Raw genomic sequence first — 24500 nt, forward strand, 5'->3', positions numbered from 1 at the left:
CCCTTCTCAACTACAAATAGAAAATCTCTAGAAAAGACTTCTGTGACCCATTTCCTGTCATAAACCAAGTTTCAAAATATCAAGTGCCTCTGTGTCTAGTAAGAAAGCATGGAACACTACAGTGAAGCCAGTGGTTTCCATGTACTCTGTGAGCGTGCCCTGACCGTCAGTCAGGTCACCTCAGCCTTAGTCTTCTATGACCCTTTAGCTGACCCTGTTCATGATTTCTACCCAGCAAGCCACTACGGCACCAGCCTTCAAGGTTCACCCCAAACTCTATGCTCCCTAGCCAATCAGCCAGGGAAGATCATCAGAAAGAAAAGAAAACCAAACAAAGAATTGCTTTCAGGCTACCCAGAAACAGCCAGCCTAGGCAAAAAGGAAGGGGTGAAGTTCTGCAGAGTCCTTCTAATTTCTTATCATTCCCCTTCCAGTTCCCTTAGGCTTCTCAGGGCAGGTTTTTCTCAGGTACCATCTCCAGATCTCCCCCTCTGGCTCTCTAAACACCATCCTGCCCACAACACACCTATCTCCCAGCTTCTCTGTCCATCCTTCATTTGAACCTTGCCCCCAGGTAACTATTTTGTTTAATGACATCACAATAAAGGAAATAAAAGTGATCTGTGCCACTCAGATAACATTACATTTCAGAGAGGATTTTAAACCCAAAGGAGTTACTAGAATGAAAGAAACTCCCCAGTAAACGGTGGCTTGGACTTTGTGGTTAAGAGTGTTTATTCAGGGTCATTCCACACCAACTCTGCTGACCCCCAAGACTAGATCAGTACAGAAGGCGATTAGGATGGTCTGTGACAATCAGACCTCTCAAATGATGTCTTTGTCACTTTCTTGTCACTGGCAAAATAGTGGCACCTGCAATTCCAAGGATGAGAGATTTAGTTTAGCTCACGTTTCAGGTGTTTTAGTTTATATGCAGCAGACTCATGTGAGGAAAATGGCATGGAGAAAGGGTCTGGGCAGAGGAAAGCTGCTCATGTTGGGAGAGAAAGAAAGGAGTACCCGGAAGGAGATATGCACTTCCGGGTCATGCCTCCTGCCAAACCCCATCTCCTAACAGGTAGTCAGGTGTAGCACCTTCTTAATCAATTTCCAAAAGCCTCTCCTATAAGCACACGAGGCACCTGGGGAACATGTAGCTATAAACCATAGCATCTAGTCTTTTCCACTGCTAGTGACTTGCCCAGGAGACCCTCTAGCTATCTGGAAGTCCAGATCAGACTTCCATGCACACAGAAATCCACAGTCATGTGTAGAGCTTTTTTCAATATCCAACAGAAAAGCAATCATCCCAAGCCCTCCCTACTTTCATTCCCACTTGTTACCCACATTATGGGTGTTTGGTACTCATGCCTTGTTGAGCTGAAAACAAAAACCAGGTCTGATTAACAGAATGGATAATACATATCATTATGTTAAGATACTATGTTTTATGCAGCAAGTATACAGCTGAGATGCTTATGCAACAGAAAGGAAGCAAAAAAAAAAAAAAAAAAAAATCATTTCTTTTGCTTCATTTTACCAAAGCCTGTTTCTTGGAAATTCTGGATATAAAATTTTATTTCAGATGCATTATTAATATGAATAGTTCAATTATATTTTTTAAAGACAAAGTAGTTTTTGTAAAGTTTTGCTGCATTTTTATTTGTAGCCTTGTTTTACATTTAGGATTCAATAAATTGAATTTTATTAAGTCTATTATGTAACATAGATTATGTACAGAATACAAAGAAGGGCTAAGTTGTTTGTTAAGATAACAGGGTTTCTAAAATTATTAGGAATTTATAATATTTTTATTAGCATAATTAAAATTTAAAATTTCTTAGACATTCAGAATCATTTAATCAGATAAACTAAATTCCTTCCTAGTTTCTCCATGTAAAACATGCCCATTTCTTGTTTCAGGTGGAGCCTACTATCTTATTTCCAGGAGCTTGGGGCCGGAGTTTGGTGGGTCCATAGGCTTGATCTTTGCATTTGCCAACGCAGTGGCTGTTGCTATGTATGTGGTGGGATTTGCCGAGACTGTGGTAGATCTTCTTAAGGTAATTAACACTTTTCTTCCTACAGCCAAGCAAGATCGTTTAATTCAACTTTCTTTTTCAGGGCACTAGGGGATATTATTATGGGAAAATGAGAGGGGGGAAGCTGGATGCAGGAGAAGGAACCCCTCATTTGGCTTTCAGTTCTGGTTCTCACTTTGCCAGCTGCGAGACTTTGGACTGCTTTCTCTATTTACCTGAGACTCTAAGCTGGGCCAGTAATATCCTGTGTATTGAATAATATCTTGTGTATTTCACAAATGTTTGGTTCAGTCAGATAAAGTGATATCCAAGAAGTATCATGTAAAATATGAGACATCAGATAGATAATGGACATTATTATCTGCAGTATACTACTAGTAATAATTATGGATTTCTCAAAGAAAAGAAAGTTCAAGCATTAAAATAACTCAGTGCAGAAAAATAGGCATTTCCTACCTTAAGTACCCTGCTAGGATTGTGTGTTGCAAGCACTCTAGTTAGCTGGCATTTGAACTAACTTCTGGTCTTGTGGTAATAGCACTGACTGAGCTCAGCTAGTGAAAGTAAATCCGTGAGAAAATTTGATGAATAAATGAGCATATTATGTACTTCAGAAAGTCTGTTATCATAAGAGGTGCATTAGCAGGTTTGTGTAGCCTGTGCTTAAATTGCTCACCACTTATTTTCAACATCCACATTATAAACCACTTGTTTGTATTCCTCTTGGATTCCCCTTGACATAGAAAGTAACGAGTAATTCTTCTGAAACAAAACACAACATCTGCATGCAGGCATTTTTACTGAGCGCTCCAGGGTCCTCAGGAGCTCTTACTGGAGTGCACCTCTGCTGTTCACAGCTTCTAACTTTGGCTATCAAATGCCTATTAGCCTAAGAAAGAAATAATGCTAGGTTTTCTACCTTCCTAAATTTATAACCACTTCATTTTTCTATTGTCGTGCATGGCCCCAGGCATTAGTGTGCAATCTCTTCCCACTGTAAACTGCTACAATAAAACCAGTGTGCAAGAATCTACCTCTCCAATCATGCTATTGAGTTCCTTCCCCAGGAGAGCGATTCCATGATGGTGGACCCGACCAATGACATCCGGATCATAGGCTCCATCACCGTGGTGATTCTTTTAGGGATTTCCGTCGCTGGAATGGAATGGGAAGCAAAGGTAAACTTCTTACAATGGCATTATCAACACCTTCCAGTCAGGTCCTGACATGAATCAGGGGAAGCCCGTCTCTTAGAACATGAATGTTGTTGTTTGTCATGGGCAAAGGAGAAGTCAGTACTTGTGGAACAGTGAGTGTGCAAAGCACCAATTGAGCTCATTTGACACATGAACAGGCCGGGCTTTTTCCCCTTTGGTGCTGTCAGCACAGTGACACAGCCACTAAAGTCACTGCATCCATACACACAAGCTCTTATGGCTCTGAGCCACGCTGGAGGCCCATGTCTCGGTTGCTTCTAGAATCCCCTTGCAAGCTGCCTGTGAGTGCTAAAGGCCCCCAAATGACAAGTGTGCTGGAAGAAGGTGACAGAAGCAGGACCATAGATCTCCTCTAGGATCCAGCACTTCACTTGTGAAATTAAGGGCGCCATAGGCTTTGGAACCAGAGCACACCTCCAGTTAACCAGGGGTAAAGCAGAATGAGTCACTGGATTATAAGGAGCAGGTCTTTTACTTCTGGGAACTCACGCTGGAATCAGTGCAATATAAAATGCTCCTCCATGCCCAGAGACGCGTGACTAGTTCCCACGGGGTCACTAGAAACAACAAGATGGCTAAGCCTCCTACCTATGCAAGATGAGATCCCTCCATTGCTGGTTTTTTGTGAATTGTGATTTCCTACATTAAACAAAATTAAGTAAGTGCCAACCATGTGCTGGGCAAGACCCCACATGTCTAATTGTGACCAAGTTGGGCACATTTCCTGCCCTACTTCAGTGTATGGTCTCTGGATAGAGGAAGAATAAGCAAGAAAATGGAGCGATAAACCCAAAATGACAAAGCATGAAAGTACCCTAAAATAATTAAGCCCGAGGTTTTGGGTACAATCCCCAGGGCAGGAAGAAAGGAAGGAAGGAAGAGGAGAAGAAAGGAAGGAAAGGAAGAAGGAAGAAAGCAGAGAGGGAGGGAGGCTCAGAGAGAGGGAACGAGGAAGGGAAGAAGGAAAGAAGGACAGAAGGAAGGGAGGGAGGGAGAAAGGAAGAAGGGAAAGGTAATGGCAGATAGCTGGGGACACCTCTTCCCTGCTGTCTTCCCAAGGGAGGCCTTCTGGCTCACTGGCAGCAGAGGGTGGTATTTAAAGCTCTACGTCTATTTGTGTCTAGTTGTTTTGTTTTTTAATCAGGAACTGAACTCAGGACTTTGCACTTGCTGGGCAGGCGAGGGGCCTAGTTTTGAATCCAGTCAGTATCTCTGTGACCCTGAGTCAATTATAGAATCTTTATGCTTCGGTTTCCTTACCTGTGGAGTGGGAACATTCGTATTCCCTGCCTCTCAGGGCTATAGGTGGCATCGCGTACCTGAGGGAATACAGGTAGCTGCTGCCTGTGGTATACTGCCTGCCCTCGGTGGCTCAGTAGTTGTTCAGATGAAGTGGTGAGGAAAGGGCTCTCCAAGACCTAGCTGAGATTCTAAGGAGGAGGAGGACCCCATTACACAGAGTAGAGTGGTGTGGAGTCCAGGCCAATGGTGATGCCAGGCATTGGAGGGGGCCTGCGAACTCTGCAGGCTGCTCATGCCAAACACACACCAGTCAGCTGGCATCAAGTGCCTTGAGCATCACAGAAACTCTCCAACCTTGTGTTCTGGCTCTGCTTGTGCAGTTAGGAAGAGGAAAGACCCACAGGTATTCTATCTAGAAAAAGGCTCAGTGCATAAATGCTGAAACCTTCAGCTTTGTTTACATTTCCAGAACCACTGAGTAGGTACCCACCTATTTCTTGGACTGTTCTCAAAAAGTCAGCCTCAGGTACCCAAGTCCATGTTCTCAGGGGAGCTGTAGCATCGACAACCAGGTGGAACAGGCTTATAAAGTCACCTTTCCCTAAGGCTTCTCTTGTCACCTGTGCTGAACGGCAGAGTCTTGGCTGGAATAATCAGACTTCCTCCAGCAGACACGTAATTTTACAATTCTATGAATGAGGTTGGTACATAAATCTACTTAGTCTCCTTCCGTGTTGCCATGGCAGGCTCAAGTGATCCTTCTGGTCATTCTTCTGATCGCCATCGCAAACTTCTTCATTGGAACCGTCATTCCGTCCAACAATGAGAAGAGGTCCAGAGGCTTCTTCAACTACCAAGGTACGGAGACCAATGAGCTGCTTTTCAGTAAAAAGCTCTGCGCTGCTCTCCTCCCCATCCCTCACACCCCAACACCAGCCATGAGAACCCCAGAAAGGAGGCAGAAATTGGGTTCAGCAGGGTCAGGGTTGGGTCTTAACTTCACTGCTTACCAGCTGGACAAATCATTGAACGAGTTTGGGTCTCAGATTTTGCTGCTAAAGTGTGACTGGTGACAATAACCTCCCGAGGGAACTCCGAGGAGTAAATGAGAGAGTGGATGTGAGGGCACTTTTTAAATCTTAAAATGCAGAGCAAGTTTCCCTGTCAGATGACAGGAATAGCAAGTACAGGCAAGGAAGGAGAGCAGGGCTTGGCTCAACTACTGCAGAGAACTGAGTTCAAGCACAGTGGTTGTTTTCTTGTTGGTAGCCTTTCGGGACCTTGCCTTGCACTGACTTTACCTAGTGATGCATTGTTTTCAAGCATAAGACATCCCAGGAGTTTCTGAGTGCAACATCCTGTAGTGACATCATGAAGACGCCTCGTTTGCTTTGGATGTTGACATCTTCTTCCTTGTATTTTTTCCCTCTTTCTTGCAAGTGTGTTTTAGACTCTCTTTCCTTCTTTGTGCAACCCAGACTCCCTTTCTTTCACACATTTTTTCTTCCTTTTCCTCATCCTTTATGTTTTGCTTTGAGCTTGCTGAATTTTTCTTTCTTTCATTTCAGCATTTGAAAACAGGCTGTGGGGTAGGATTATTCCCCCATACTGTTCTTCCCTATGTGAGGGTTTGGCGTAAGGATTTAAGGTCCAAACTCTGGAAGCAAGGACCAGAGACTAGCAAATCAATGGCAAAATTTTAAAGTAACCTAGTTGGTGAAACTCTCCTACCATTAAAGACAAAACAAAACAGAGAAACAGTGCTAGTTGTTTCACATATTTATGAAGGGTGTGCACATGCAAGACCACATGTGGTGTATTTACAAGTATGCTAATGTGGCCTTGAAAGAAGACTTCATCTTCTCCTTCCATCTTTTCTAAATTCAAAGAAGTCAGGCAGGCACCCTGAGTCTCTGTGGACATAGTAAAGATGCATGATTTTTCAGCGCTGTGTTCTAGGGACCTAAAACCTTACATACTTTGGCATTGGTCAAATAGTAATGTCAACATCCTGTGACCATTCTGCTTAGAATCCAGGGATGCTTTTGCACGTGGAATTAGCCCAAAGATCTCGGCCTACTTTGTAAAGCATGTCCCCAGTTACCTTTCCTGTCCTTTGGGTTACAGCATCCATATTTGCGGAGAACTTTGGACCAAGCTTCACGAAGGGTGAAGGGTTCTTCTCTGTCTTCGCCATTTTCTTCCCAGCAGCCACTGGAATCCTTGCTGGCGCCAACATCTCAGGAGACTTGGAGGTGCGTTGTGCTTTCTGCTTTGCAATCCTGGGAAGTCGCAGTGTGGTTGATGGGAGGCAAAAGAGGTGTACAGATCACGTGTGGCTGCTTTTCCCTACAGATTAAAACCGGGAGGTTTCTGAAAGATTTCCTGGTCATTTGCTATTATTTTTTTTCCATGCCACACTGGGGTGGCTATTTCAGATAGTTCTTCCAAGGTCTTATGCGGTGAAGTCATTTCACCAACAAAATGAATACAGTTCAGGGGGAAAGTATTGAAACTACCTCCTTTTTAAAAACCATACTGAGTAAGAACATGGAACAGTCAAGAAGAGCAAAACTAGAGCAAAATGAAAACTAACCACTCTACCACTTAGCACGCCATGCATATTGTTCTATTCGTATTATCCTAAGTACTCTATCATTGTATTGGGTATGATGTTGGACTGAATGATTTATAAAAGGCCACTAGCAGTGGCCATAACAAGACAGAGTGTGTTTGTCTAGTGCATAAAAATTTGAGCTCATATGGCATCCAACAAGATTAGAAAGATCTGCTTCAAAAGGTAACCTGGGGTTACGCTGGGGTTTGTCCATATCTGCAAAGTCCAAGATGGTTCCATCTCATCCTGTGCAACATAGGGATTTAGTGACACTCTGTCTCAAAACAAATAAAAAATGGACTGGGGCAAGCTGGATGTGGTGGTGCATGCTTATAATCTCAGCACTCAAGGCTGAGGCAGGAGGATTGCCAAGAATTTGAGGCCAGCCTGAACTACACAGAGAAACCCTGTCTCAACCCCTCCCCTCAGGGAACTGAGGCTATAATCAGTGCATTATGTAAGGGGGTTCAATCCCCCTTACATAATAAAATAATGAAATAAAATCCCTTCCAAGGTTATGTTTCGGTCCATAGGAACAGAAATAAGCAGAGCCAAGCAATTCTGGACTTGTCTGTATTTTTCTGCCGCTGCTCCATTAATCAGAATTTAGTTTGGTGAACTTACCTAGTTGCAAAAGAGGCTGAGGAATGTATTCTCCCCCTGGACAGCCATGAACCCAGGTAAAATTTTGAAAGCATTCTAGTATTAAAAGGAGAAAAGGGAAGATATAGCAGGGGAACATTAAGAACTCTCTTTAAAAATAGAGAACATATGGGTTTTACACCAGACTAAAAAGTAGAAGACTCAGGTTTTTTACCCCAATAAAATGATAATCAACTGTAGAAGATAAGTATTTTTAAGAGTCACCAGGAGATAGCTTATTATGATCCATGCGTACCCAAGTTTATAGCAGCAGATCACGTAATAGCTAAACTTTGAAAACGGCCTTTATGTCCATCAGCAGAAAAACAAAGAAAAGATGGTATTTAACACACAGTGGAGTACTACTCTGCCATAAAGATAAATGTGAGTCATTTGCAGGAAAATAGAAGCAGTATTCGCTTCGGTAGCACTTACACTAAACATGGAAAATGGATGCATCTTGAGTCCATGAGGTTAAGGGAAATAAATCAGACACATGCTTAAATACCACACAGTTTCTTTTCTATGAGAGAACCCAAACTATAAATATGTTGAAGAGCAAAATAAAAGATAAAGAATAGCAGTGTCTGGATGGGGTGGGGGCCGGCTGAGCGTGCTGGGCTCAGCCCTGCAGGAAACTCTCTCTGCCTTCAGCTGCCGGGGCACTGATTAGTGTCCAGGGCAGTGGGCGCTGCGCTGCTCAGAAAGCCTGGAAAACAAGCTTTGCTCGCTGGTGCTGCAAAAAGCATTAGTGGGAAGGCCATGAGGACACTGGACCTTCCTTTCCCCGCTTTATTATTTAGCAGATTCTGTGACATAAGATCCCCGAAGGAAGTAAAACACGTCTTCTCACTGAGAAGCCACAGGGCCCAGGAGCCAGTGTTAGGAACGGCCTCCGCCTAAGGAAATCAGAGGTGGTGGGAGAACCAGGAAAACCAACTCTGTTTACCGTACTAGGCTGAACCAAATGAGCAGGTCACCTCTGATCGCAGCTTTGCAGTGAGGAACGGGCAATAAAATAATCACAAAGGGGTAACCGTGCTAGTGCCGGGAAGGAGGGTGAACCGGGCTACAGGATCGCTTTGTGCTGAGCTCACCAGACAAGTGAGAAGGAAGCAGGGTGATCTGGCTTAGTGTGAGAGGACACCAGAAGACCCCTTGGGATAGGAGCTGAGGCAATATTGTGGCTTATCCTAAGCCAAGGGAGAGAGGATTTAAAGAAACTAGAAGGCCAGTTAGAGGTTCAGGGCAGTTTTAAACTGGGGCCCAGAGCCTGGATGTGACCATAGCAATGCAGTGGAAAAAACTGATTGTGGACCCAGTGGGAGAGAAACGATTTGTTTTTGATACCAGAAGTCGAACTCAGGACCTTGTACTTGCAGGCAAGCTCTGTGCCACCCAGCTCTAACCCTGCCCAAGAAGAACAATTTTAAACCAGAGAGGGGAATGGATTTGGAGAGAGGTGGGTGGATTTCAGCAGAGTCTAGGAAGTCAAAGTTGGAAGCTGAAGTTAACTGTCAGACTGGCTGTGAATGCGAGGGGAACCGGGAGTGTCAGGGAGGACACTGCCTCTGATGGACAGTAGTGCAGGTCATTAACATACAGAGGTCTGGAGGAGGACGTCGCCTAGAAGACTAACACACAGGAGCAAGTTCAATTTTTAATGCCTGAATCTTTACCTCTGGGCTTCCAAGCTTCTTAAATACTTTCTTGTGTGATTCTTAAGTTATTTCAGATTTACAGCTAAAGAAACATAGTCAGGTAAGGCAGACATAGATGGGCTTTTTTCAGTGTTCTAAGATGAATTCTAGTTTGTGAATGGCTCAATCTTATTCTGAGGAATACTTTGTGCTCCTTTTAAAAGAGCAAAGGAAGAGCTGCAGGTTAGCAGGGAGCCTCGGTAGCATCCTGCAGCACACAGGCTGCAGCCACCAGGTTAGAAGAGGGTGCAGCGCATGCGAGGTCCTCACGTAATTCCTTTGGGAGATGGGAGAGAGAATTGCTAAGATGATAAGAATTGGCCAAATTAATTTTGCAAATACTCAGTTCACCAGGCTGTGTGTAACCTGGTCTGTCCTCCCTGGATGAATGTGAGCATGCATACACCTCTGTGTAGCACAGAAGCACAGCAAATGACCAAATAATAGAAATTATTTTCATGTCTTCTGTCTGCAGTTTCAAAAAGCTTGCAAGGAGATAAACCTGTAACAGGATGGGGCCCTCACTCCTCATCCTTTATATCTACTGACGTGCATATTTACATTATGCCCCAGAAATTTTCCTTACAAATAGGTAGTGTCTCACGAAAAATTGAAGATAAGATGTGATAAGTGAAATATAACTTCCCTTTGGGGCAGTAACCTTTTAGTCAGTTGTTTTAGGTATAGTACTGTTCGTGGTGACTTCAATCTTTAAGTACTAGAAATGGAAAAAAATCACATTTATTAATAGGAAGCTGGATTTTAAAACTGCAGCTTATTCTTCCATCAAAATAGTTCTGAACAATAAAAAGGAACAAACTAATAACACCTCAGGGGTGAAATCTGAAAACAAGCCGTGATGCCTTCCCACAGAATCACATACTGTTTAATTCCAGTTCTGTGAATTCTCAGACTACAGTGAGTAAAAAATCACAGCTGAGACTGCCTGAGGTTGGAGATGGAAACGGACTTGGGAGCACTGGGAGGGAATTTCTGGAATGCGCCGGTCATATTCGTGTTGGAGGACACTTCAGTTATACAAATGTATAAAAATAGCCAAATGACATCCTTAAGATTTGTACATCTCATCATGTTCAGCCTCAAAAAAAAGAATTTTAAACAAATGTTGAACTCTAATTAATGTTATGTATGCTAAAGTATTTGAGGACAAAATTCTGATACCTGAAACTTACCTTGAAATGAATAAAACATAAAAGAGTGGAAAGAAGAACAAATAGAAGGCCATATGGAGCATGTTAATTATGGGATCTAGGTTTTTCTATAAGCTTTCAACTTTTCTGTATGTTTCAGCATTTTCATAATAAAATGTTAGGTGAAATCCTTTAAGGCATACTGTTCAATTTAGACTATTGAAGACTACTATGAAAATGTGGACAACACAACCATAAGCTCACTTGAAATACACAGGGGCTGTATTTCCCTAAAAAAAGACCTAAATGAAAAATAAGCCCTCCCGTGATTTTTTCTAAGATGCTTGTAAGATAAGCCCCAAAGTAAACCCCAGTTAAGACGCATTTAGTACATTCATTGCAACACATGATAGATGTACTGAATTAGAAAATAATAACATATAACTAAATGTACATAATTTACTGACTATTTAAAATAAGTGGGCCGGGGATATAGCTCAGTGACATAGCACCTTCCTGGCAAGCTTGAGGTCCTGAGTTCAATTCCCAGTAACCCCCTCAAAAAAAGGTCCAGTTCTGGACTTTCATATAAAAAAATTTGAAATAAGTGATAATTTTTACAAAAAGATAAGTAATAGGAAACAGGAAGAATGATGTTTTTAAAATGGGAATGAGAGAGAGGGAAAGGAAAGGAGGGGACGAGGAAATAGAAAGAAGATGTTTTATATTCATGTTTCAACTCTCTACAATAAATATGATCTATCTTTATATATCTCAAATGTGTACTAATAGATATATTTTGTAAAAAGAGACAGTCAATAGGAGATGTGTGTAAATGTTCATGTGTGTTGTGGAATAACAAAACTGAAGAACTAATTGTTTGGTTAGGGATGATTTCCTCCCAGGGCTAACTTTTGATCTGACTTTGAAAGCAAGGACCAGCCTGTGACTACCAGTAGACAGGTCAGGGAGTTGCAGGCTGAGCGGACCTGGAGCAGTCAGGCATGCGTGGGGGAGCTGAGAACAGGGAGGAGGGTCCTATATTTCCCCAGGAGAAACCCCACAAGGGCAGGGGAACAAGCTGGAGGTGCCATCCTTAGACTACAGCTCCAGGCTGTGGGGGCTTCACCTTGGCTCTATCCATTGCTGCGCCCTCTAAACTGGTAAGGCGCTAATAAACAGTTATGGAGTGAGCTAGCTAAGGCATTTAGATTCCTTTCATTCTTTTTTTTTTTTTTTTTTTTTTGTCTTTTTCGTTTTTTTATCGGTACCAGGGATCGAACTCACGACTGCCTGCTTGCAAGGCAGGTGCTTATGCCGCTGAGCTAAATCCCCAGCCCCAGATTCCTTTCATTCTTGACCTCAGTGCGGTGGTAAATTTTTAGGCAGAGATAATGGCAGGGAAAAGGACTCCGCTGGAGCTCAGGAAAGTCAAGAAACTTACTCCAAATGGCTCAACTAGTGAGTGCCGCTCCTACTTAGTGCAATTAAGTTATGGTTGTTGCATGTGTGGTTTCTCGGCCCTGGAAAAGGGTCCAAGGTCACCGATGTAACCTTCTGCAAACTGTAAGCACACTTCCAAATTAAAGTTCACTAGGCTTCCCCTTGACTCCTTAAAAGCAAGTCAGTATTATGTGCTTAGCAGTCAGTTTGGCTTAGTTGGCATTTACAGAGAGAATGAAGCCCATAAAGGAGGAAAGGACCAAAGGGGATAGCATTTGTAGGCGTTAAGAAAAGAAATTTTTTTAAAATCTCAATTACAATCCATGGAGAGAAAATATCACACACCATAGTCGAATCGACACTTAGTGTTTTCCCCAGGTGGTTTCTTTACCACAAGCAATGTCCTCTGATATGCTCACACCGGTACTTTACTGTATTCTTCTAACGCTGCTTATAACCTGTTGAGTTGATGTGGTGGTATATATATGCTGTAAAGGAAGCTCAGACTTGACCACTGAGGTTGGAATGGCGCAGGACACCATAATGAAAATGTCTAGCCACAGCTGGCTGGATAAAAGGAGGGAGGGCAGACTGAAGGCCACGGCAGAGGTGAACTCACCAGATATGTGCAAGAAGGAGAGAAGTGGTCCAGGACAGTGCTGGGGGTAACACGGACCTTCAACATCTTTATGGTAACAAGGGTACCAGTGACAAGAAAAGACAAAGAGATAAGAGGTGGGGGAGGGCAGGAGACACTGGGGCCCGGGGAAATCAAAAGAAGGCAGTGCTTTGGGTGCTGGTAATGTGATCAGAAGCTGGTGGACAGGCATGGGAAGAACTGAGCGGTGACGGAATGCTGGGAAACCAGCAAGGAACTTTAGATCCCATAGATGTGAGATCTCTCCAAGAGGGAACCAGAAAGAACAGATGCAGTTTGATTTGGTAAGTCAGTTGTGCACGGTGGAGGGAGATGCAGTTTGCTTACCTCTCTGTTCGGTGCCTCAGAACCCTTCTCACAATGGCCCTCTGGATGCCAGGGACAATTAATGGGGTTTGGCACAGGAGCTTGCTGCATTCCTGTGCTGAACCTTCTACTTGCTAATGAGACACTGGTAGATGTTCTGTAAGTAGATACCTGGGAGGAAAATTGAGGGAACACTTGTCTAATCCAAAGAGTTAAGCTGCCGTTTCAGAGATGCAAAATTGGAATGTGATTGATAGACTCAAAAAGCAACTTTCGTTCTCACCTAAAGAAAAAATAATATTTAACTAAGAGCAGTGGAAGGTTAGACTTTGGATTACTGCTGGAGGAGCGAAATTAATACTTGGAGCTAAACTGAATTTGTCAAAGTCCCACACCTTGTCTATGGGGAACCAGGCCACGCAATGCCATGCTTTTCTGATCCTATGAAATGGGATCCTATACGTATTATGGTAATGTCATAGGATTCTCTGCTTCTCATGTAACTTCTGTTAAGTAATCTTGGAGCTCATAGGAGCAGACAATTGTAAGTAAGAACTAAGTTTCTGTGTTTTAGGTCTGAGACTGCTTTCTATCTTCCTACCTCTTACTTGGTGGTTAGCTGGCTTAGTTGGCATTTATAGAGAGGCCATAGAGGAGGAAAGGATCAAAGGAGATAGCTTTTGTAGGCATCAAGGAAAGAAATAAAAAAAAATCTCAACTATGAGAAAATATCACACACCACAATCACTCAGTGCACATCCCACTCAGATCCTGAGAAGGTCTTAATCCATAAAACAAATTTTAGCTGTGAATCGAGGAGTCAAGGGGGGCCCATTACAGCTACAGCTGCCGCCTTCTCTCTGTGAATGGCTCCACTGTGCACACCTGCCCCATGGCCTTCTGGGGATGATGGTTAGGAAGAGAGGTTACATGACCAGGCAACAGGGAAAGCAGGGAAGGGGGTCCCAGGAGCCCCAAAACCAGAGCTCCCAGAGCGGGCTACAGGATAGGCTCTCTTGGTTGAGATGAGACTTCCTACCATCAGGCTGAGTCTCGACTCAACATGGGTGGACATTTATGTTAGGCCTGATCAGTGTATTTTTAAGTTAAAAAGAAAAAAGCTCAAACCTTGTTCGACTGCATTGATTGCTGACTTGCAGTGATGAATCTCATGTCCTCTAGTGGGGAGATTACTGCCTCCTGGGATTATCTTCCCTCAATTCAATCTTTATTGACTTCCACTGTATGCCAGGCACTGATCTATATAAGCAATGAATGCATTAAAATCTTTACTTAGTAATGCCTGTTAAGTTGAACTGAATATAATTCAATATACCACTTGGAAATTGAATTAGCCCCCCACATCGGATATGAAATGGTAAATTAAATATGATATGAACTCAGCTTTGTGAGTGCATATACATTTATAGTAAAGAGAAAAGCCCGTTTTCTGGTATGAGCTTGAATCAGCCTCTTTCTTTATGCCTGCTTAAGGAAATGAGAGTTCTACCATCACAGGCATTCCTGAACTAGATTCCAAATGAGGAATTTGAAGGGTTGGAGAATTTAGTGTGTCATCCTTTTTGCTCAGTCAGAAGCAATATTTTTTAAAGGCAAGCCTGAGCTCGGTAGAAAACAAATACAAAATACACATATCTGCATGTCTGTACACCTTGCCTTCCACTGCCAGGGCTGGAGAAAGGAGTGGCTATGTAAGAGAACCCACCTATTGTACTGTTCTAGAAAACCTCTCCCGAGCAGTTCATGGTCTCTTCTGGTTAGCACCAAGTTTTACAGATATCTGATTTGCTTTAAACCATCCAGAAAGAATTCAACCTCACTGCTTTGCCATTTACTCATTTCTTAGAACTTGCTCCAAGAAGGGTAACTTGGGAATTTGACCTAACTCTGAGCCACTTTGTTATTTTCCCAAAGGACCCCCAAGATGCCATTCCCAGAGGGACCATGCTGGCCATCTTCATCACCACTGTGGCCTACCTGGCGGTTGCTATCTGCGTGGGTAAGTTGTGTATCTCTGGGTCAGAATGACAATAAACTCAGTCACTTTCCGAGTCTAGTGGGCATCCAGAGGAACGCAACTAGAAAGGTTTTTAATTCCTTTCTTGTTAATGGTTTGACTCATTCAGGGGTCTCATGCAACTGAGCTGTACAACTAGCATCTCTGGGTCAGTGCTACAGTAAAGTTAATTGGATAGTGGTCCTGCCCGAGCCTCAAGAGGTCCCCATTTTGCTTCCCTGGGTCACACCACTGCTAGGAAAGCCACACTTCCAGTGCCTGCCGAGGAGGGAGGTAAGGAATAGAGCAGGCAAAGAAACAAAAGATCAAGGCACAGTGAAGCAAGCACTTGGCCTTAAGAAAGCGGGAAAGATGTGGGGCTTACAACAGCATCTCATCCTTGCACTGCTGCCCCTGCTGTGGAAATGTCACTGTCACCGGCCGGCAGGAAATCAGAACAGGGCCCGGCTGCTGGCAGTGTGGGCAGTCAGCCCTGTACAGCTCAGGGAGTGGGAGATATGTCTGGCTGCTCTTGAGGCCGCCTCTGGTCCCACCTGCTGCCTGCAGCCGCATCTCTCCCTGGTTGGAGGCCTCTCCTCTTGCTTGTGCCATGGCAGGAGAGGAGGAAACGCAGCTTCCCAGCCTACAGAGAAGAAAACCCTCTTCTGTGCATGCACGGCAGGGTGGAGTGTGGCAGAAGTCTAGTGACCATTTCAGAGAAGTGTGGCTCGAGGTCATCCTCTGCTTATCGTAGAGGAGATGGTCTCTGGTTGAAAAAAGAAAATCAAAAACCAATAAACAGATTCTTGCCTACCTCACGGCTTAGTTAAGGCTGTTAAATGCCTTGTTGTATCATTTCTAAGTCTAGTTACGTGTGAAGAGTTTCTGTTCCCATGCTTTAAGACAGGAACAGAATGACATCGAAATTACCTCAAGTTAAATTTCTCAAGTAGCTTATTCTTTTTCAGACATAAGAAAGATGAGGGAATGAGCAAAGTTATAGACCTTATTGCAGGGATTCTCCTGGTGTCGTCGCCAACCCATGGGTAGAAAATTCATTGACATAAATTAGCAACGTAAAGAGGCAAACCTAGAAAGAGTGGTTTTGCTTAGTAATCACCAGGCGTAATTTTAAGAATTTTAGTAGAGGCCAGCTGCTTACCTCTCGGGGCTATGACACAAGGATTCCTGCGCTGATTATTTATAAGATTCTCTTTCGATTGAAAGATGCTATGATTTTTAAGTCTTTCCCAGATTCAAAGAATGTCAATCCCACAACTAATATGGAAGATTTCCATTAGTTCTTGCTTGTGCTTCCTGTCTTAAAACTGGCGTATTAGCAAGGAATGAGAACTCACTGTGGGTGGAGTTTGAAAAACAAACTAAGTAACTTTTCTGGTTGGCATTTAGTTTGTAAAATATTTCTCCTTAATGTGGTTAAAAAACATACATATAAATATATATATATGTACAAATAAATATGTATATATATTTCATGCATATATTCATATAGTCTAATAATTCAATGCAGTTCAATGTCATTTGAAAATACATAGCTACAGACATTACAGTAAAAAACTTATAAGGAAAGTTAATGGTTATATATCAAGGTTCTTTTATATGTTCATAATTCCCAAGAATCCATACTATAGAAATATTTAAAAACACAAAACAGTCCACACTCTGGGGCCAGATAGAGTCCAGTGGTATAAGGGCCTGCCTGCCAAAACGCAGGGTCTTGAGTTTGATTCCCAGTACCCCATGCCCCTCCTCCAAAAACAGACTATGCATGAAGATGCTCATCTTAGAATGCTTTATAAATACTAATAGTCAAATGGGAAATCTTAATATTTTCTCCCAAATGCGATTCTCCCATTTTAATATTTTCCCCCTAAATACTGCCTATATTATGTAAGCCATTAAACTTTCATATAAAGTAGAATTACAATGGTACTTTAAAAATGATGCCAGGGGTTAGTTGAACACAAGGGCTAGAATGGCCCTCTTTGGTTCTCACTAGATAAGAAAACAGACCCTACTCACTTGAAAACACATGGGCTGGCAGCACCAAACCAGACACGGGAAACGCGATCCTGGTCAGCCGGGAAGGGCTTCCAGGGCTGAGGGCTGGGACCCAGATCCTCCTTGCTATTGAGATGGCATCCTGGGACAGGTAGGGGGTGCTCCCGAGCTCAGGGCACCATGTCCAAGAAGCAATGACCCTTAGCACAGGCTAGGCACAGGCCTGATCAGGGTAGAGTCCAGCTCAGTGTGTGCACAGCAGAAAGCCCAGAGAGAGCGTGCAGAGCCCTTGCATTGCAGAACTGAACGGGCCCGGTTGTCCCCACAGCGGCCTGTGTGGTCCGAGATGCCACTGGAAGCATGAATGACACCATTGTTTCCAGCCTGAACTGCAATGGGTCTGCGGCCTGCGGGCTGGGCTACGACTTCTCTAGATGTCGGCACGAGCCGTGTCAGTACGGGCTGATGAACAACTTCCAGGTGCGTGCTGCCAAAAAAAAAAAAAAAAAAAAAATCTGTTGCCATTGTTGTGCCCTAAGCACCCCTTCTCCAGGGAGCCCCCAAGTCTGAGGCCAAATGACTTGAATTCTGTCTGCATGTGAGGGACAGTATGGCTGGGGTGGGGACACAACACGTAGCAGGAGAAACGGCACCCTAGGAGACAGAGCACCTCCTGGCACTGTGTCTTTTGGTGACTTGTACAGGATTCCATGGTGGCAAGGAGCAGCTTAGATCAGCCCATCCCGTGGCCCTTGGCCTAGGACAGACTGCTGCGGTGGCCTAGAGAACCCTAAAGACCAGAGCAAGAGAGAAATCAGGAATGAAAAGGGAAGGGAGGTGACAGGGAAAGGACCTTGGAAAGAGGAAGGGTTCCACATGGACTGTGAAGAGAAGGGCAGGAGGTGTGGGGTAGGGTCCCCACTCATCTGTGCCACCACCAGTGCAAAGAGATTAACTCAGCTGAAGCTGTTATTCAGAGCAGGACTGAAATGGGCGGGATCTCCTCAGAACTCGGAACACAGGGAAAGCAAAGGTTTGCTTGTAGGTTTGCTGTGGAGGAGAAAGAAAGGCTAATGCTTTTTTTTTTTTTTTAATTTTATTTAAGGAGAAAAAAGAAAACAGAAAAAGGGTACAAATTATACAGAATTTCAGAAAAAATAAACAGTAGGAAATCACTAGTTAATTACATATTGTCACAGAAATAGTTGTTGAAGTTACAAAATTAAAGCGTATAGAGGGGACTTTCAAACAGTGAGACTGCAAACAGTTTTGTTCAATGACCCAACAAAACTCAGTAATATGGTTATCTATCATACACTTAAATATATATGCAGTTATATCTTTTAGAGAACTTTCTTTTCCTTTCTTTTGTACAATGACAATTACACATTTTGGGTTTTATTACTCCCACAGTTCTTATTACTTTTTTTTTGAAGAAAGTAAAACCAAATGTGACATACCAGGACAGAGTCAGTCAAATCAAAAGGATGGACATAATACATAATGTAAAAACAAAATACAAGGTGATCAACAGTGGTTACCATAATGCCTCTTGTTATCTTAAAAAGAATTGCCTATATTATCAGTTATAATAAAATTGAACAAAACAGTAAAGAATAATACCAATAAAACCAAAACATTGGAGACATTAGAGGACTTCAAAAGAAGATAATAGTCCACCAGAATGGGTGTCACAATGAATCTTACTGTCTTCATAGTTGTTGCCTATACTTTCAAACTTGGTACTATCTAGCATAACAGAATAGAGGAAAATCAGTCAAAACAAGATGGTGAGAGCAATACAGAGTTTCAAATCAAGTTAATAGGAAATCAAAGTGGGTTACTATAATATATCCTGCTATTTTTTATTTATTTTTCCCTTAATTAAAAGGATAAAAATGAAAAAGTAGATAATAAAAAGGAGATTGAGATAAAAAAGAGGGCATAACAACAAAACAGTGCAGGTCAAAACATAGCCATTTAAGCAAAATAATGTTTCACCACAGGATAATCTCGACATAATAGTAGTTACCATAGTGTCTCTTCCCTTAAAATCTTTGGGTATAACTTTGTATACTGTAGCATCAAACATATCAAGACAATGTAAAACCATTCAAGAGAATGACAGTATTACAGGGTATTTAGAATCAACTAACAGAAAATGAACAATGGTTTCTGTATAATCTCCTTGTCTATAAAAGTTTTAGTTTATATTATCACATATAATAAAATCCAATAAGATACAACAGGTTAAAAACGATGGAGACAGAAGAACAAAAGCTTGATGGGACTTCAAAACAAGAGGATATTAAATCAGCACTACCTATTATGATGTCTTGTTTTCTCCAAAATGGCTGTTCCTACCATCCAACCTTCTCTGTCTCATTTCTGTTGAGTTCTTTTTCTGTCATTAGTTGTCAATTTGTCCTCTTCATTTCGCTTTCTGCTCCATTCATTGTGGCCGCTCTGCCACTGTTTCTGGAATCTTGGTATTTTTCATGTTTAGAATATCCTGCAGTAATCTCTGTAGAGTTGAATTGGTGGTTGCAAATTCCCCTAGTTCCTCTTTATCCTGGAAGCACCTTGTTTTTACATCAATTTCTAGGGACAGTTGTGCAAGATATATCAATCTTGGCTGGAGGTTATTATCTTTCAAAGCTTGAATTATTTCCCCCCATGCTCTTCGTGATTTGATGGTTTGTGCCAAGAAGTCTGCTGTAATTCTGATGGGTGTTCCTTTGTAAGTGATCTGTTTCTTGTCTCTGATGGCTTTTAATATTCTGTTCTTATATTGGATTTCTGGAATTTTGATTATTATATGCCTGGGTATAGCTCTGTTTGGGTTGTAGGTGGCTGGGGTCCTGTATGCCTCATACCTCTGAGTATCTTTACCTTTTGCTAAATTAGGGAAATTCTGCTGGATTGTTTCTGTGAATAGCTTTTGTAGTTCATTTGTTTGAGTCCCTACTTCTTCTTTTATGTTCTTAATTCTTAAGTTATAGATCCTCTTATCATCTTCTAGTCTTTGTATTATTGCTGTTTGTTTTCTTGTTATTTTTAAGAAGTTTTTCATTTCATGCTCCCACCTTACAAATCTGTCCTCCAGTTTTGATAATTATCCTTAGTTTCTTTCAAACTGTTATGCCAGCTTTCAATAGAGTTTTTAGTTTCCTGGTAATATCTGTGAACCTGCTTCACATATTCTATGTTTTCTCTATTTTCTCCATCAAACAATTCTCCCCTTTTTTTTTCTGTTCTTCCATTCCACCATCTGTTTTTTCTTGGGTGGTGCTTAGCATTTCTCTGACTATTATACTTATTTCTTGCTTTATTTCATTAAATACTTCGTTTTTTAATTCGTCTATGAGGCTCCGGAGATACCGCTTTAGGTCTATAGGTGCCGTGTCTGATATTGCATGTTTTCTGTCTTCATTCTCTTTTGCATTTACCTTTCCTGGATCAGTGTTCTCAGGATTGGGGACTGAGGACCCTTTCTTGTTGCTCCCTTTCCCATACTTTTTGTTCCTTCCATACTAGTGTATGTAGGAGGCCCAGTTTTTTTTTTTTTTTTCTCTTTGTCTGTTACAGTTTGTTTGAATCCCCCCGCTAGGTGTTCCCACCCACTGCAGTGTACTAGGGAGACACAGACCTGGGCAGCCTCTGCTGGGCCTGCCCCTCCAGGTCAACATACTGAATGCTTCACTGCTAGGGACACCACCAGGCGCAGGGACCTGATTTGGGCTAGCCTACTGGATCTTAGTCTGTGGCATCACCAGTCCAAGTGCTCCCCACCACTCCCGCTTGAGAGGGGAATATGCAACTAAAATCACTGCAAGGCCCTGTTCCGGCTAGTCTGCTCGTTCCCAGCTTATCCTCTGTTGGAGCCTCCTACTCTATGAAAGGGTCCCCATTTCTCTCACTCACCGCAGGTTGATGCAGGGCTCCCTGCCAGTTCCACTCTCAATGCCGTTTGGTTCGCTGATTTCAGCTCTCAGAGCTTTTGCACGTCTCTCTCCCTGCCGTGTGGATTGGGAGGCAGTATCGGCAGCAGGAAATTCAAATCGCAGCTTCCAATGGCGCGGGATCCAGCTTCCATGCTGAAATTTTATCTGTTCCTGTTATAGCATCAGGATTGCATTTCCAGTTGGTTTCTCTCAGCTTAGTTCATTCCTGGGTCGGCAGGGTACATCTCCCCTTGCGTAGGACTCCTCACACGGCATTGCTCCTGGATTCTAAACTGGTAATCTCAGAGAGCCTCTGTGGCTGCTGTTATTTGTCCGCCATGTTCTCCCAGAAGTCCTCGGCTAATGCTTTTAAAAGACTGGTAAACACTAAGCCCCTCCCCAAATCTTATTAAAACACTTTCTTCTGGATAGAATTTCTTACCATCAGAGAAACATACGACCGCAAAGAACAGACGGGTAAACTACGGTCAAAATCCTTGAAACCATTCCGCCTCTGTTTTTTTCTGTATCTTGTAGACATATTTTGGTGAGCGCTTGTTATTTTATAAATAACACAAAAATTCTATAAAACAAATATTAAGAATTTGGAGGCTGATGTGCTCCCACACATGTGTGCACGCGCACACACACACACACACACACACGTAAACCTGGCTACCAGGGAAGCTGAGGCAGTAAGATCATAAAATTGAGAGCAACCTAAACAATTTAGGGAAACTCTCTTAAGGCGGGGGGGGGGGGGAGCGGGGGAAGCAGTTTTCAAAGGAACAGGGATGTAGCTCAGCATTCTCAGGTCGGGCTCCAGTAGAGGGAAAGAGAGAAAGGGGGAGAAATTAAGAGAAGGAAAAAGAAAGGGAGGAAGGGAGGGAGGAGGCAATGGAGAATGAAACAGGGAGACTATTTCATTCCAAGCAATTGGCTTATGAAGTATGTCAGTCATCAGCAGTAGAGAGGGAGGCATTTGCATATCTTCAGCCATCTGCTCTCCCATGCTTTCTCCTCAGGTCATGAGCATGGTGTCAGGGTTCGGCCCCCTCATCACTGCCGGAATCTTTTCGGCAACACTGTCCTCTGCCCTGGCCTCCCTGGTCAGTGCCCCCAAAGTGTTCCAGGTAAGACCAGCCCGCACACCTGCACTCCTCCTGTTCCTATGGCTCACACTAAGACTGCTTCTCCCCCGCCCCCTATCACTTTCCATCCTTTTGCAAAACCGTTCATGTTTGCATCTGACTCGGGCGCTGTCTGCCCACAGTAGAGATCATTCAAATAACGCAAAGAAAGACACAGCACAGGGTACACACGGGCCTCATATGGTGTACCACTCCATCGTCCCCCAAAGCTCCTTGGTAGAATCACCTACAGAAATGATTGTGCACAGATATAAATGACAAATTCTTCATCTTTTTTTTCTATTAGGCTCTGTGCAAGGACAACATCTTCAAAGGCCTGCAGTTCTTTGCAAAGGGATACGGCAAAAACAATGAACCCCTGCGTGGATATTTGCTCACCTTTGTGATCGCAATGGCGTTCATTCTGATAGGTGTGTAGCCCTCTTGTTCGCACCGGAAACCGAATCATTGTTCTCAGTCCTCACGCTTTGTCTTTCCATTTAAGATGTGAGCTGTCTCAGGTTTAAGATCCTGCTGGGGAATCCTGGAGTCTGTTTAAGAAGAAAATGAGAAATCCTTGAGCATTGCGGGTCTTGGGGGAACCTGAGGGTGCTCTGGACTTTAATCTGGCCTTTGCACAGGAAGGTTAAAAACCCGCCCAACTGTCTGCAACCCCGACTGCTCCAGAGCTGTCCCCACCGCCACACCTACTGGCCTCGTGCAGGGTAGAACTGAACATGTACCCATTGCTTGGAATGTGGTTGGCTGACCCTGGACACAGAACCACTAGTGTGAAAGTGCAGGTTTTTCAGGATCAGCTGCAGAGTTACTGAGGCCGGATCTCAGAGGAGAAGGCACCTGCCTTTCTCCAGCTCCTCAAAAGCCTCCTGCACCATTAGCATTGAGAAGCCCGCACCTAGACTGTAATCTTGGCTTCTTCTTCCTAGGAGGTGTAGACACAGCTCCATGATCTCAGAAAGACAGGTTCACAGCCATAGCCTACACGAGCCTTTCCCCTCCCTGTGCTGGGTGAGGAGAATTTGAGGAAAAGAAGCCAAAGGCAATGCCATGATGGGAACTTCCCATGGGCACCCCAGTGCCAAGCATGAGGGCTCTTTATCACCTAGGAAACTCAGAAAGGGACCATATACAGAATCCCCACAAAATTTCTATGAGGTTAAAAAAGGAAATATATAACTCTACATTTCTTAGGTTTTTTAAAAAATTAACTATAAGGGATTATATATAGAGATGTACCAATCTGCTACATTTAATTTATACAAGTGTATAAATTAAATGATATCCTTTATGGTCACTCTTTCAAAATGTGAATTACCTCCATGGACGAGTCTGATGGCAGTTTCTGCCCATTTCCTACTGGTTTCTGTCACACCCTATTGCCACCTGACACCTTTGGTGTCACTGAGGTTGAAGATGTCTGAACTTAAGACAAATGCAGGTATCTCTGTATTTCTTCTTTATGGCATAATAAGCAATCTATCTGGGATTGAGTTGTAGTGGATATTTGGCCCCTGAGGGCTAAAGCACTTTGATAATCTTTGAGAGGTAGAACTACCCAGAGATGGGGAAAAGTATACAGGAACAAGAGCCCAGCACTCAAGCAAGAACACATCGGTTGTGTGTAGAGATTTCCAGTTGGGAGTTTCTAGTGTACCAGTGTTTAACTAATCTGTCACCCTGCGGAAACTTTTGGTTGTATACACAGCAGAACACAGATGTGGTGCCCCCCAAAATGGCAACAGGAGAGTTTATCATATTTTCAGTCTCCAACTTTTCTCCAACTCCCATGTGAGTGTTTAGTGGGTTGAAGACTTGATTTTCTATTTTCTGATTTGCAGGTTTTCTTGATTCTCGCTTTATGAAAAACTTGGTTCAGGATATATATGTAGCTCCAAAGAAAAATCACTAACTTCTTAAACCTTGACAGATGTTAGCTGTGTGTTCAATTTCCAAGGGCAGCCAAGCTCCCAGGCTGTACCAGCTGTTCAGCCCCCGCTTCATCCCTCACATGTACATGTTCAATTCTGTTCCCTCACAGCGGAGTTGAACGTCATCGCACCCATCATCTCGAACTTTTTCTTGGCTTCGTACGCACTTATTAATTTCTCCTGCTTCCATGCCTCGTATGCCAAATCTCCAGGTAAGCTGACATTTCAAAACTCAAATAAGCCTGAGCAAACAGTCAGTTTGTCTCGATAAAATGAAGTAAGCCGGTGAAAAGCATTCCATCCGTGTTTCTGTGTTTCCTTTTCTCCCGATGGGCAGTGTAATCCACTTCCTGCTACTGGTGTGGGGGCTGGCTTCTGAAATAGAAAGCAGACCATTTGAGCAATGGCCTTTTTGGCCAA

General features: G+C 43.1%; 1 protein-coding gene across 3 annotated transcripts in view; it reads left to right on the forward strand.

The window, feature by feature from the left end:
* Positions 1-24500, forward strand: part of Slc12a1 (solute carrier family 12 member 1) — a 90423-nt gene that overhangs the window by 18858 nt on the left and 47065 nt on the right. For all 3 annotated transcript variants that reach the window (XM_013154701.2, XM_005004563.3, XM_005004564.3), the window contains exons 6-14: positions 1924-2063; positions 3110-3220; positions 5248-5359; positions 6629-6756; positions 14954-15038; positions 17386-17537; positions 22027-22134; positions 22439-22562; positions 24191-24292. In XM_013154701.2, the coding sequence (XP_013010155.1) occupies positions 1924-2063; positions 3110-3220; positions 5248-5359; positions 6629-6756; positions 14954-15038; positions 17386-17537; positions 22027-22134; positions 22439-22562; positions 24191-24292 (1062 nt within the window). The remainder of the gene's footprint in view (positions 1-1923; positions 2064-3109; positions 3221-5247; positions 5360-6628; positions 6757-14953; positions 15039-17385; positions 17538-22026; positions 22135-22438; positions 22563-24190; positions 24293-24500) is intronic.

The sequence above is a fragment of the Cavia porcellus genome, unplaced genomic scaffold (assembly GCF_034190915.1).
Source record: "Cavia porcellus strain 051 isolate PalLab524CR breed Dunkin Hartley unplaced genomic scaffold, mCavPor4.1 scaffold_1, whole genome shotgun sequence".
Lineage (NCBI taxonomy): Eukaryota > Metazoa > Chordata > Mammalia > Rodentia > Caviidae > Cavia > Cavia porcellus.